Raw genomic sequence first — 15248 nt, forward strand, 5'->3', positions numbered from 1 at the left:
CCACCTGGTCCTGCAGGTGGTGAGCAACAGCAGCTAGAAACGCCTTTGTGGGCTCCTGTCATGAAGCCCCTCAGCCAGGTGAGCGGCTGGGCACGCAGGTACAGCTGAGGCAGTCACAAACTGAGGACAAGGACACTTTTGTCTGCAGAAGCGAAGAGCAGAGCAGCAGCCCAGGCATGTTTGGATGTCCCAACACCAACATGGCCAGGTGCTGGCATTCTGTGCAGCCGAAGCCCAAGATCCACTCGTGGGCTTTCCTTATGCTTATTTCTGACTTCCTTTCTAGTAATGATACATTATAAACGTTTATGTCGGACACAGAAGCAGCGTGCGAGGCTTTCACCAGAGCTTTAGGCGACCCTTATCTGGCCCATGGCGGGCGCAGGAAGCCCGCCGGGTGCCCGGTGCGAAGCGGCGATTTGAGACACCACCGAAGGCCGAGTTCCGAGGAGCCGCGGGGATCTACGCCACACCTGGCGGCGGAGGACACCCTGCCGCGCTCCGGTCCCCACGGGCGCTGGGGAACGTTTCAGTGAGGCGGCGCTTTCCAGCCGGACGCCGCAGCGGAGGAGCGGCCCCGCCGCCGCCGTTGCCCGGTAACGCCGCTGAGCGGGGCGGGGTGCGGCGGCGAGCGCGGCCCGGTGCGGCAGCCCGCCCGCGGGCAGGGGCGCCGCAATGCTGGACCCGGACAGCGGGCTCTCCCTCACCATAGCGCGGATCGTGCAGCGGCTGAAGGGCTCCAGCCTCCACTCGCAGCTGGAGCGACAGGCCCGGGTGAGCCCCGCCCTGGCGCTGTGCCCGCAGGCCCGCCTCCCTCCCCCAATCCCCGCCGCTTTGTTCCCGGTCGCCGCTTCCGGCTCGGGCTGTGCTGCTCCGGCGGGGCAGCGGCCCGGGGCTTCCCATCCTTCCTCCCGTCCTCCATCCTCGACCGGGCCGGAGGGCGGTCTGCTTGGTTTCTAGAGCTATATTTGTAGTTTCTCCCCCTGGGACTGGAGGATTTCTCAGTGAATATTAAGATGATCCTCTTGCATTCTCACTGCTTGTAATAGTTCCTGAAATTAATTGCGTTGTCTTTTAATCTCTAACTTGGAAAGATTTAAATATTACTTTCCCCCTCCAGAGTACCCCTGAGAAAATGAAGATTTGGTGAAAAGAAGTGAAAATAAATAAAAAACACAAATGAAAATACATTTTTGTAGCGGGGAGGACAGTTGCTTTTTTATATTTCGTAACTTATCTGCATTCGAAAACAGATTTTCACATTTCAGCTGAACTTCATTTAGAATGTTTCAGATTAAGGTTTTTATCAACTTTCATGTAATAACATAGCAGTGGTGCTATTACAGTTATTGTGTGTTAGTGAAATAGTTAAATAGTTTGGATTCGGTTTTATAAAATCTTGGGGTTTATTTTCTTTTTCTTTTTCTTTTTTTTTTTTTTTTTTTTCCAAACAGTGCTTAAAATGGTACAGTTTTGGTGTTTGTTTGTTTTTGTTTTTTAATAGAATGTCCATTATTTGCCCTTGTTAGGTTTCAAATGAAACATAATTTTCTTCTTTGAATATCTCTAAAGTTTTCCATAGCGAGTGACTTCACTGTGTGCTTTTTCCCCCCCTTTCTTTTTAGACGTATGCTAGTTTGGTTTCTAAATGGTATTTTAAATATATATCTGGTTTGCTTCTTTTGACTGGTTGTTCTCTAAATATGTGAGTAGGCAAATATGCGTGGCAGAGGGGCTGGAACTATATGATCTTTAAGGTCCCTTCCAACCCAAACCATTCTGTGATTCTATGACTTGAAGGGGGCTGGAATTATAAAAGAATACAGCATTGTGTTCTGCTAAGTGTTGAGGAATTCAGCATCCCAAGTAGATGGCCTGACAGGAAACGTGGAGAGTCAAATTCAGGACCTTGTCCTCAGTAAGGAAAGTGATGGGATTTCAGAACAGGACTCTAACAGCTACTGATTATAATAAAACACATATGTGCTCACCTCTGCTTTCATTGTTTTGTGACCATCACCTCTGAGGCCTGATTTTGCAGTCACTTGATACCTTGCATGTTTGATTTGAAACACAAGGGAGCTTGGTGTTGTCAGGAGTTGGCAGGGTATTTAAATGCTGCTGGTGGGTGGCTATTTCATACAGGCATTTTGTAGAGGTGGACACTCTGAGGACCTTAGCAGTGGCCTTCCGTGGTGGTGTCTGATGTCTAAAAGGGTGGTTAAATGTCTAAATCCCTCCCTGATGCTGTAGCATATCAATTTAATCAGTGCAAGCAGAAACCCTATTTAATCTAAAAGCACAGAGACAACCTATAAAATTAATAAAACAGTGTCATGACCACAGCCAGATCTGTTGTGGTAGTTTTGCAGAACACTGCTGTTTTACAGATTTCTCAAAGAACTTAATGTATATATAGAGCAGAAGATTATTCTTGTCATATGAAGTCCTAAGAGGAAAAAAAATAAACAGAGCAACAATATTCGAGTCTGTTCTCAGAGCAGGTGTTTGAAGAGTTTGTAATAGAGATGAAATCAGAGCTCTGGTCAGTGTAGTGATCTGAAAGACTGGGAAGTCTTTATATAACGAACTAGAGGATTCCTTAATCTAAGGAGTCATCTTTTGGAGTTTACAGGTTAGATTAACACGGCCAGCTGTACACCCTATTTGTCGGGAATCTATATATTCTCCTTGATATTGAATTTTTTCATTGACCTTGCATGCGTTTCTGTTACTTCATTACAGTATAGACTTATTTTATTTGTAACGCTTGTATAGGCATATTATTGCTACACTATGCAGTTGCAGAACTGCTGTCAGCAAGTTCCTTTTCCTTCCTCCATCCCTTAGCAGCTGTACAGAATTCTGAATGTTTCTGAATTTTGCTACGCTCTGTATTAAGTTGTTGCTTGATTTCCCTCCCATGACATGGAGTCTTTCTGAAGTTGCATTATCAAATACAAAATCTTTGCTACTGGTATGCATCACACCTGAACTCCAGTTTATCAATAAGATGTGGTGGGTTTTCTGTCTGCTGGTTAACAGTCAGCTTCTGAACAATGCTTAGTCTGCACTGGTTGCAGTGTTGGTCTATGGGTGGTCCCTTTTTAGGCAATTTTAAGCTATTTTGGGGGACACATACTGTATTTTTAGAAATCTCTTGAGGCAGTGCATTGGAATAAAACTTTCTTGTTTTGGATATTTAAACTACAGTTATACTTTACCTTTGTAAATATTGTTCTTTATCTGACAGTGTAGAAAATTACACTGCTGATACTCATTCCTCAAAAATATTTGCCATCTCTGAAAACGTGAGAGTCAAAATGGATTTAAGGTCCATTATAATATTGTCTGAAATTTTTGAGAAGTCATGTAGTCTCACAAACAGTATTTTAAATATTAACAGAAACTCTGTTATGTAAATTCATCTCTTCTTTTAACACCTGGGGAGGAAAGCTCAAGATGAACAGTTTCTTTCACAAGTAAGTAGAATTTTTGGGAAAACACAATATCCTGACATTATTTGCCAGAGGTGATAAAGTAGCCCTGTGATTATGCTCTGATCACACCAGTCCTGCTCTTGCCTGTCACTGAGGTCCTGAGCTTGTGTCAAGGGCTCTGATGCACAATGTCTGCAATAAGTTTGTCATGGGCACCAAATGATTTGCTGTCACAGCTTTAGCTCTGTGCTTGCCAAGATAATTGCATTTTTGTCCCGAGGACTGAGGTAGAGTCATATACTTGTGTTGAGGTTTTGATTGCGGGGTGACAATAAAACCGTGGCAGATGTGTTGTTAACCCCCTCTCCCCTCACCTTCAGCCCCTCCCTCTCCCCCCTTCCCGCTAAGGACAGGCAATCAGGAGGGAAAGAAGGACAGAGAGAAGAGAGCTGGAAAAATTAAAAATGTTTTACTAATGCTACTGATAAGAATAGAGAAAATAATACAAAATATACAAAACCAATCTTGAAAGTCCCAGCAACTGCAGAGCTGGCACCCGAAGTCCTGGATTAGACTCTGCAGCCAACCGGAGCGGGATCCAGTCTCTCACTAGGCCTCAGTTCGCAGGGACGACCAGCAAGGTCCTCTCCTAATGTCAGCCATAAGGAAAAGGGATGAGATCCTCGTGATTTCACACTTTTATATGAAGTATTCACGTGAATGGGATGTTATACTCTGAGAGGTGCATCCGTGCTTATCAATAACTTTGCATTTCATTGCTATGTTTACCAAAACATGTATCTGGTTCTCCAGGAAAATGCAGCTAATATGAAGGCTTTAGCTGACAGGCAAATTCACTAAAAGAGAAACTTGTTTTTAACAAAACCAGGACAACTTGTTAGTGGTGATTTGGAAAATAAATTTTAGGTTGATTTTGTAGGTTGAGTTTTGGTACATTGATAGTGTGTTTGCAGTTAGTACAAAGAGATTAGTGCAGGAGGGAGTGTAAATTTGCCTGTCATTTGCTCTGAAATTTCTTCTGAGTGTATTTTGTAGTGTGACTGAAAGGCAAGAATAACAAAGAGCCAAAATATTAGACAATAGCTTTTCAACAGGTAGAATTGCTGCTGGGGTTACTGGAGTATCAGAAGAGGAATCTGATCTCAGTTTCTCAGGTGCAGCATTCACTGTGTGAGTTTGTAACCAAATTTATTTGCTTTTGTCTTAATTTTTCATTTTCTGAAATGTGAATGTTTTTAAGGTGACAGTTAGAAGTGGTTAGAAAAACTGAGATGTGACATCTTCAATCACAAAATGCGGTTTGAAAACAAATATATTTGTGAAATCTTGCTAAAATTTTGGTTTAGGGAAAATCTTTTTCAGTAAAGTAACAAAAAAATAGAACAGTTCAGAGACATGAAAAAAGTGCTGCTTTTAAACACATTTTCATTTGCAGACAATTCAGAAACTTTGTTTTTCATCATGTTTGAAGGGAGTCAGGCTTTATTAATCAATTAAGACTCATCAGTCTTAATTATTGTCCTCTGTAAACCCCAAATGGAAATCTGTCTGACTTGTGAGTTGCCTGAAACCTCTAGTGGCTGGAGGCAAATAACAAGTTAAAAAAACCCAGACAAACAAACAAACGAAACCAAAAATACCCCACTGAACTAGCTAACCAACAAACAAAGAAACAAACAACAGCCTCAGTAGTTTTAAATTGAACAAGGAACACTCACAATCTATTTTCTGTGTAGACATTCTCAGTTCTGTTTCTTATAGGTGGGTCCGTAGTGGGACAGCTTGAGGGAGAACTTGTAGAAAAACAGGATAATGGCTGTCAAACTAGTCTAAAAGTGGTAACTTGTCTGTAAGAATCAGTCCTGACACCCCATCCCTCCCCACTCTGACAATAAAGTTTGGGAGTGAGAAGAGATTTTAGGAGGTACCTGAAGGTATAAACAAGGTGTGGAGAGACGTGCCAGGGGATGTCATGGTCAGAATGATTTCCCAGAGGAGAGGGCTCTGCCGTCACTCTTTGAGCAGACCTGTGACTAGTACCACAAAAGTTTAAAGAAAATATTAAACAAAGTGGGAGGTAAAGGTCTTCACAAGACTTCAAATGGGGCAAGGAAGAAGAGGAGTTTGCTTTGGGAGCACCAGGAGCAGTGCAGCTGGGGTATTGCCGGACTGTGTGAACATCATAGAATCATTTATGTGGAGTGAATGGCTTGCAAGATATCTGAAGATATTATTTTCATGACATTTTTCTCCAACAGTTAAAAAAAGAAATTGATACTGATTCTTACTTAAGTAAAAGATCAAATTGAGGAGGAGAATGTTTCTGTGAAATGTAGCATTTATTTAATAGAACTTAGCAAATAAACGTAGGCACATGAGTCATCATAGATAATTAATGATTCGTTTTCGTGCACTGCATTTAACAAAGGGCTTACTGTTCCCTCCTGCTAGAGCTTGTACTTTGGTTCACTAGTAACATTTACAGTACAGTGAATTTTAAATATAATGCAGCTGTGTATATGTTGAAGAGATTGCAGAGTTCAGAAACAACACAAGCTTTATTTACACTTTTTTTTTTTTTAATTCATGGAGACAATACGTTTTACTTTGTTTATTTTAGTTGCAACACTAATTTTTATTCAAGTAAAACATAGAAAATGTATTAAAACATCAAACCTATATTATTAAAAATGTATCCTGTGTATCCTGTAGGAGAACATAACATTTGAAACTGTTTATTCCCATATCAGGCTAACTGAAACTCTCTGTTTTGACTGTGAGGTTATTTTTACTTGTTTAAGAAAGTTCACAATACTTTTTCCCTTCGTGTAATTACCGTCGAAATGTAGAAGGGTTGGAAAACTGTCAATGTAGTCAGGGTTTTACACTTAACTGAAATGGGTTTAGTTATGCTCAGAATGATTTCTCTTTCTGTTATAGAAACGTATAAAGCTAAACCGAAATCACTCAATTATATTTGCAGGATTTTAAGTGTTTAGAGAGTGTTTATGTTGAAATCGTTGTGATCATACTTGAAGAGGTTTTTAAACAAGTTGTTTTGATCCTGTTAAAATGTAGTTATACAGAATAAAGTATGTGAGAAAATGTGAACATTTATTAGCTTTCATTTAATTTACTTCTGCTAAAGTTGGGTTGTATTTGGGGTAATGTACTTTATTGCAATTTGAGAAACAATAGCAATAAAAGCGGAAAACATTGTGCACTTGTGCAAAATCATAACAAACAGTAATAATGCTTTGAGAGTATACATACTTATCTAAACCAAAAAGACTTTGAAGAGAAATCATGGTGGATAGCCTGTAAAAATATTTAGACTGTGTAAAGTTATTTGCAGAACTGTTTGCAGCAGGATAAAAAATATGTGCTCACCTGATGCAGTTCCACATTTCAGTACAGTTGGATCACTTCTCTGCAATGTTTATTCTTGCTGAGAAAAGAAATAATTCAACACAGGAGTTATGCTGGAACACTTTGTTCTGTCAAGCCTCCTTTTTGTAGCATGCTGCTGGTCTTCTAGCTTTTTCCTGTACTTCTTTGAGTGTGGTGCCTTGATGGCTGATTTGTCCTCTTGCATGATCAGTGCTGTTCCAGTCATCATGACTGAATGCCATTTCCAAATTTAGATGTTAATTTGCAAATAGATTTCTCGCTGTGTTCAGTTGCTCTACAAATCAATTTACTATGCCTGCTAACTTTTTCCACCTAGCACTGCACTATCCTGTTGCTTGCTTTGAGCCAGATCAACATTGAGTGTCTGGATTTTCTTCCATTGTGGCGTCCAAGTCCAGGAAGTGTGATACATTTAGAGTATCGCTTATGGTGGTGACTGCCTGTATCTCAGCAGGATACCTTGCCAGAAGAAGATGTACATGAAGAATTGCTAGTGGTACCTGAGACAGCTTTCAGAAGGTTTGGCAAAATTTTAAAAGGTCCCAAACTATCTTTAATCTTCTGTACAGCTGAAGAACAAGAGGCTGCTAAGAAATGCTGTGATAATAGCTTGTTTTATGAAGGAATGTCTAACTGCCAGTTGCTTCTTGATTTGGAAGATGGTGACCAAGACTGTAGATGAACATGGGCACCCAATGCCTGAGCCCTGGTGCTCTATTCATAAGAACATGCACAGTGCCAGCTATATGGGAAAAGAAACTGGTAGACATTAACTTTTATTTAAAATAATTTGTTACTGCTTGCTAAAATACGCTACTTTCATCCCTGTCTCCTTCCAGGACTCTGTGTTGGCCTGACTGAACCTCTGAATAGCGTGAAGAGGTGAAGGTAACTGGTGGAGACTGATGCACTAACATAGTCCTTGGAGAAAGTTTTCCCCAGAGTGCTGTCCTGCTTCCTTTTTGTCTTCTGCCCTGCTGCATACAAACGAGTCACTGTTTTTTTTCATTCTGTAGCTGGGGAACAGGCTCTGTTGGGAACAGCAGTTTACAAGAAAGTCTTCTGTTGTGTCTTTTGGCCTGGCAGGGAAAATGGGAGTCATCTGTTTAGACTGAATGCCTTTATCACCTCAAATGCAATATGCAGTATCAATTTCCAGAATTTCCAGGAAACCACAAAAAAAAAGGATCATTAATATGAGTGTCAGACCTTCCTCAGTGAGCCAAGAGCTCACAAATTTTACAGATGTGTGAACAGTAGAGAAATAAAATACTGTTCTCCTGATCACACTTTTGTCGCTTCTTGCACTGTCTACAATGTCAAGACAATGAACCAACTTTTTAGTAGATTGTAAAGCTGCTTTTTTGTTGTTGTAATTAATCAGCTGTCGATAAGTTGTATTTGTGAGGGAGTTCTTGCATATCTAAAAAAGACTTTGAAACATGTACAGGGCCGCACAGGTAAACACCCTGTGGACACTGAGATTAAAATTGGCCATATTTAACCCAGGAGACAAAGCTGAATATTTACAAAACTGTGCACAAAAACTTCAAAGGAACAGTAAGGCACAATTTGCCCAATTTGACACTTATCGCTTTATTTGAAGTTCATACAGGAAAGGTACAAATTCAGTGCCTTACAGCAGAAAAAAATTAAACTCAGCCTGACATACATCAGTCCAAAATGGACATAGGGCTTTCCATCAAAGTTGGTTTAGAAGGAATCCTACATAAGATACTCCTTGAGGCTGTTGCTTAAAAGCATATTTTGTGAGCTGCCCAAGAACTCCCATGAGAATTTTTCTTTGGACCCCTGCCTTTAGTGGTGAACCTTTGCCAGCTATTACCATTGTGCTAAACAGAGTATGCGTTTGTCATTTGACACGAGAGTTGTGCAACTCACCACACCTTATGGTTTGTGCTTATGATCCTTTTTTTCTTTTTTCCCTGGAAAGCATGCTTAAGATATCTTTGCTATTGCAGTCCACAAACCAAATATAAAAGCAGTCCTTACCTGTAATGGCAAGGTGACTTAAAATAAGAGCAGAAATGCTGATGCCGTCAGTCTCTGCATTATTGACTGTTCCTCCTTTCAACTAAGGAAAATGGAAAGGTTTCCTTAAAGTTCCGCCTTGTGAATTCATCTAGACCAGTTTTTCCAGCAAGCTGTATAGCACAGCAAATGCCCTTTTCTGTATATAAATTGTAAGGTAAATGGTGGAATTGTGGAGTTTGTTAGTTGCGTGTGATGGACCTAAAGCATACCGTGCTGTCAGCAGTGCTGTTAGGACTGGCAAACTGCACAAGCTGATGAACGTTTACTTTTAATTGCAACATAAGTTACTGCAATAGAATCAGCAGCTGATATGCCTCCAGCATATTGCTGAGTAGCTTTTGGTAAGAGATATCTCACATTTCTAGGCAAATGATGTGGCCATATGCTTCTAACATATGCCTTGAACTGTCATGGCAGTGGAGTAAGTTGCACACAGCTCTCCCAGTGTTATTTTCAAGTTAGCAGTCGGGGCTGCTATTGTTTTCTAAGCCTCTAGCTTTATCCTCTGGTGTTAATTGGGTATCATCACGCTTCATGTTTAGAAAAATATGGATTAGAAGTCACTTCACAGACACTCCTGAGTTTCTCATTGCTGTGCTTTGGGGACCTTTGTGGTCTATTTTTCTTCTCTTGGTCCAGCTATAAAAGAAGAGATGCTGTAGCTGCTGCTCCTGCTGTTGCTGAAAAGTCTGCAGCACCATCTGCATGGTAGCATTGTGGTACGGTTGTGAAGCTGGTTGGTGCCTAATTGTCTGTGTTGAGTGCATTTCATTAGAAGAGGCTGAATGTACCTGGTTGTCCCAGCTGCAGTGGGGAATGTTCGGTCCAAAGTTTTTATTTGCAGTTTGAATATGGCATTTCTGATCTGAAAGAGCTGAAGTTATGGAATATTTTCAGTTTGATTCTTTTGATGTAGAATACAGTGAGTGGCTTTGAGTTACTTTCTTGTGTAACTTATGACCAATCCTTTAACGTCTGGAGTCTAGCATTATGCTAAGTACTTGCTCAGGATATTAAGCATACACGTCACTGCATACTCCATCTCCCTTCTTCTCTCTCCTTCCCCACATACAGCTTTTAGCACTGATGTAAAAACAAAGACATTGAGTAGGTAAAAAGTGGGCTGATTTTTTTGGCTGCAATTGCCATTGTCGAGTTAGTAGGAAGTGGTTTGCTTCGTATGTAACCTTAAGCATCTACTTTTCTATTTTCATAACTTGAAATATGCAATTTAGTTTCTTTTTAGTGCTTGCTTGGTACTTATTTATTTATTCAATTATTCATTTCTCATATTAGGTTAGCCTACACAAACCAGAAATCAAACTGGAATCACTGAAAGAAGATATTAAGGATTTTCTGAGGACATCAGGTTTGTAATACTTCATTGATACATTTGTGATAGTATAGATCTACATAAGAATATATGTGGCATACATGATGAAAATAGTAGTTTCTGCAGCTTGGTGTCTTGTCCCTGACAGTAGACAAAAGCAGACATTCAGTGATTCGAGATTGTTAAAGGACATAAAGAAAATTAAAATGGAAAATGTTCTTGGATTTCAGCAGCATTTTGAAAAACATACTGTGCAAAAAAGTGATTTTATAATTTTATTAGATATTGGTAATTGTTTGAAAGTTCTGAATGATACAGAAGTTCAGTCACTTCTGAAAATGGAAATTAACATTCAGAGAGGTGCTTTTGAAAATTTTACCCTTAGTTAAATTTTCACTTTCCGTTGGAAGATGTAGGCTACGTGACTATATTGTGAAGATTTGATTATAAGTGATATAAGATTTTTAATAATCAGGAACACTGTGTCTAATAGTATTTGTAGCTGTTTTAATAATATGATGGCTTTAAAAAATAGCATATAATATTTAATCAAAACTATGTTGTAATTAGTTGAACAGTAGATGGTCATAAAGGATATTCAACCTTTAAACAGGTCTCAACTTGCAATTTTTCTTGCAGTTTTTCCTATATTAATTAGATTAAGGTTTCTTCATCTCTTCCTGTTTGTCTGCTAGGTAGACATGAATTGAGACAGGACAGAAAACTAGTGCCTGCAAAGCGAACTCTGATTCATGTTCCATTAGTATTAATTCCTAAAGTAGTCTTCTGGATGTTTTTTTATTTTAACAGGTTGGGAAAAGAAGCTTCAGAATGCTGTTTATAGTGAACTCAATGTGTGAGTTTATTTAGTATTTTTATTTAATAATGCTACTCAGTGGATTTGTATTCTGATTCATTTGTATGTGTAGGTGTATGATGTGTTACTATCAATCTCCAAGATCTGTCATACCAAGGGTACCTTCTTCATTTCTGTTTTTGAAGTGCCATTATTTCTTTTTCATCCTTGTGACTCAACTACATTTTAAAGAATGGGTGAGACAAATATCACCAAGTTTTTTAGTTACTTCAGTAATTTCTTTCTTATTTTACTTCCAAAGGTACCAACAGTCGTAATATAATTCTTGTGTAGCTGAGTTAGTTGTTGCAAATGAATTTCAGTTATTTTCAGATGTTTATGACATTATCACACTTTTTAAAAATGAATTACTGAAAAGAATCTTTAGGGTTTTGGATCTCGAGATCTACCAGATCAGTGCTCATCATGCTTGGGATATGGTTATAAACACACGGAAATTTGTGAAATTCCCATTTTATAATTGTTCGGTGAACTTTGGATTAGACTTCTGGGAAGCATAAATTGCTGTTACATTCTGACAAGGTGGAAAGGTGAGTTTTGTAACAGATGTAACCATAAATGCAACTATATAATAAGAAATGTGTATGCGTATCTATTTCTGCTAATTTAAACAAGCTTGTTAGCAGTTTTGAACAATGTGTCTTAGTAGTACTTCAGAAAAATACTTATAAATGTATCTGTTAGTAAGGATTCATGTTCATTGTATCTTTCAAGGGAAAAATATTTACCTGTCTCTTAGACTAATGCTTGTATTTTCTTTGACTTCGCAGAAATAAGCAGCAAAATAATGAAATTAGCCCTGGAAAATGGAGATTAACTAAGAATACCATGATTTCATGACCATTGTGGAAAAGCCAGAAAATGGCATTGCTGAAATCTGATAGTGTTGATTCCATTTTATACATAGGCACAGAGTTGTCCAGAACAAATTAGCAACAAGTAAAAGAATGATCTTGTCAGTTAAAAATGGGAAGAAATTAGGGGAGGGTTCTGCAAAATCATATGATACAAACTGACTGAATACATTTAAACCAAAGGAAATTCATGATAATGAGAGAAGCTTTGTGTAAATTTGATTTCCTGAAAGGAATTTGAGAAAGTTAAGATGAAATGGAATAAAGAATTTGACAGTGACTCATTGGAAATCATCTGCACTACTGGAAGATAAATCAGTGTTTTGGTTTGGTTTTGTTTTTTAGTTTTGGTTCCAGCTTTTGTATTTTGGCATAATGCAGTTTATGAATGGATATTCAACTTTGCTCAGGTCAATACCACAAAGTTTTAGTTGCTTTGTACATGTACATGTTCACTTGGTTTTTGAAAGGAAATCCTCCAAAAATATAGTATTTTAAAAAAATATAATATCCTGGATAGTAAAAGTTCCAGGGTGTCATAAAGATGACATGATGTGAAGAGGAGGATACACTTTTAAAATTTCTGATTTGTTCGTAGAATTATTTGATTTTATTTTACAAATATGTGAAATTATTAGAGACTATTACTTTTAGTAGAAGAAGAACTCATGTTGAAATGTTACTTACATACCTTGTATTGTTTATGTCCATAAGAAAGGATGAGAAGGAAATACTTCTAAAAACTATGTTTATTCTTAGTTTTGATCAACATACACAGTGGTTTTACTAGTGCTCTCATAGAAGAAGTTATGTTTAGGTTTACAAAGACAGGATTAATTAAGCATAATAGAAATCTGACCATTTAAAACATACAATACTTTCTTAAAGGTTTCCTTCGCCCTGTCATCCTGCAGCACCGCCTGAGCATATGAAAGAACCATTAGCTTATATGAGGAAAGCACAGGTTGGTTGTTATCAATTTTACTGCTAATGTGAGATCTTTGACTTGACTGTTTGACATTTACTCTGTATAATGTTCTTGTACAATTTCTAGATATTATACTGTAGGAAAAACACAAATTTGTAATTGCATCGCAGTTGTTAATGATGTTGTATATGTGACATCTTAAATACACACAAAAAATGCTCAAGTAATTCTCCTATCAAGAAAGAAGTAGGATATAACCAGGCAGGTGAATATTTTAGAATAGAGACAATGTGAAATATGTCAAGGAGGACAACTTCATTTTGTTGGAGAGAAGAAAAAGTGTAGCTATAGGTCATTTCACTTAAGTTACAAAAATGTCATTTTGAAGAGACACAGCCAGGCAGTTTCACAATGAATGACAACAGGGTGCAGAGATAGTGAGATCTTCAGGAAGTAGAGATATATTTAGTACTTAGAAATATGAAAGGAAGATGAGAAGTACAGAGCTAAGAACCTTAAGGCATATTGAAGGAGAATAAGAGAAACTGGACTGTAAAAAATTAAATGAGGATTTTTAGAGTCAGGAAAAAGGAGAGTTTTGATTTGTTGGTTTTGTTTTTTCACCAATATATGCCATTTGAAATAAATAAAATAGTCTATGTAAAAAGGTAAAAAAAAAGTGCTTGAAGAATATGATCTGACCAAAATATCTGAGGTAAGGATAAAATTGTATTGATCTCAGCCGTGCTTAGAAATATATTGCAGTATTCTTTTACAAGGTGTTTGACAAATTGTGTTACTTTTTAAATCATATTGTTGCTTATTCCAGTAAAGCTTATCTTCCCGTCCTGAGTTTGAATCTTTAGCATTTGGAGACAAAGATTGTATTAAACAATTTTTCTTCTGTGGTGTGAAATATAATGCCACAATTTACTGCCTGAAAATAATCACTCATCAGTTTACTAATGCAAAACCCACAGAGATGTATCTGTGTGTGTGTTTGTCTTAAACCAGTTTCATTGATTATTATTTTATAGAAGTGTTTACCATACTTAGGGTAAGCAATATTTTTAGCTCTATATGGGAAGGACTGTTTTTCTAATAGTTTAGGAATGAGTAGGAGAAGCCCTATTTTTGCTAGTTTCAAAATTTCATAGCCCTGTTTTGAAGAGTATTAGGCATCCATGTCCTCTGGGGTGGGTTAACCCTGATAGGCAGCTCAGCCGCTTGCTCAGTCCCCTGCAGCGGAATGGGGGAGAGAATTGGAAGGGCAAAAGAGAAAATTTTTGATAAAACCAAATAAAGACAGTTTAATAGGTAAAGCAAAAGCTACACATGCTAGCAAAGCAAATTAGGAATTAATTCACTACTTCCCATGGGCAGGCAGGTGCTCAGCCATCTCCAGGAAAGCCGGATCCGTCACACGTAATGGTTACTTGGGAACAGAAACACCATCACTCTGATGGTTTCCAGAGCAAGGCAACATTAACCAGCCATCTTCAAGGAGACTGACAAACTCTGCTGGGTCTGGAGGACCCATGTTGTTTGAGTTAATAATGCTTATTTTTGCTTGATCTTCTTTCCATTACCTCTGAATTGGTCTCCAATGAAAAAAATGATAGGTTCATCTGAAATTTGTGCAGTCAGAAACATAACTCTGGGTGATCTTTTGTGATACAGTATACCCTTCTGAAGGTTGGGCAATTCTTAAAACCTGAGTACTGGAGTGATTCACAAAAATGAGAATTCGATCTGTTACTTTAGGAAATCTTAATCATGATTCAGTGTGTTCTTCCTGAGTAGCATCAACTGGTTGTCTAAAAACACAGAGACCTGAAAAGATAAATTGTTCCCTGGTGGGCTGTACTTCAGATTTCTGGGAATATAGAAGACCGTAACTGTTTTGTTGTTGTTGTTGTTGTTGTTTTTAACCTCTTTGTCCCTTTTTTCATTAGAGTCTTTACCTCTATGCTTCTAGTCAAATCTGTGACGATCTTGCTGAAGTGGAGCTTTACTAAAGCAAATCCTTCCTCCCAGTACTTAAATTTTCCTGTGTTCCTCTTTGCTCATTTTCAGATCTTGCAATTTGAAGAAAGTCCATACATAAACAACACACCTGATTAAAAACTTACCTTGAAATACATTGTTACATTTGTTATTGATATTCTGGTAGGTTTTTTCACCCAGCCAAGACCAGATTCTCCATGTTGCACATGCTGTACAGACACACAATCAAAAAAAGCACTCTGACCTGTGGGTTTATAGTTACAAACTAGAGCATGCCCCAGTGCAATTTAAAATATGAATAATGTTGCAGTTGATTTAAATA

At 38.3% G+C, this 15248-nt stretch overlaps 1 protein-coding gene across 2 annotated transcripts in view; it reads left to right on the plus strand.

Annotated features, from left to right (window-relative positions):
* Positions 1 to 587: 587 nt before the first annotated feature.
* The window catches only part of TBC1D19 (TBC1 domain family member 19), a 50127-nt gene continuing 35466 nt past the window's right edge, over positions 588 to 15248 (plus strand). For both annotated transcript variants that reach the window (XM_065837775.2, XM_065837776.2), the window contains exons 1-4: positions 588 to 774; positions 10224 to 10296; positions 11071 to 11116; positions 12880 to 12955. In XM_065837775.2, the coding sequence (XP_065693847.1) occupies positions 676 to 774; positions 10224 to 10296; positions 11071 to 11116; positions 12880 to 12955 (294 nt within the window). In that variant the 5' untranslated portion in view covers positions 588 to 675. The remainder of the gene's footprint in view (positions 775 to 10223; positions 10297 to 11070; positions 11117 to 12879; positions 12956 to 15248) is intronic.

This window comes from Patagioenas fasciata, chromosome 4 (assembly GCF_037038585.1).
Source record: "Patagioenas fasciata isolate bPatFas1 chromosome 4, bPatFas1.hap1, whole genome shotgun sequence".
Taxonomy (NCBI): domain Eukaryota; kingdom Metazoa; phylum Chordata; class Aves; order Columbiformes; family Columbidae; genus Patagioenas; species Patagioenas fasciata.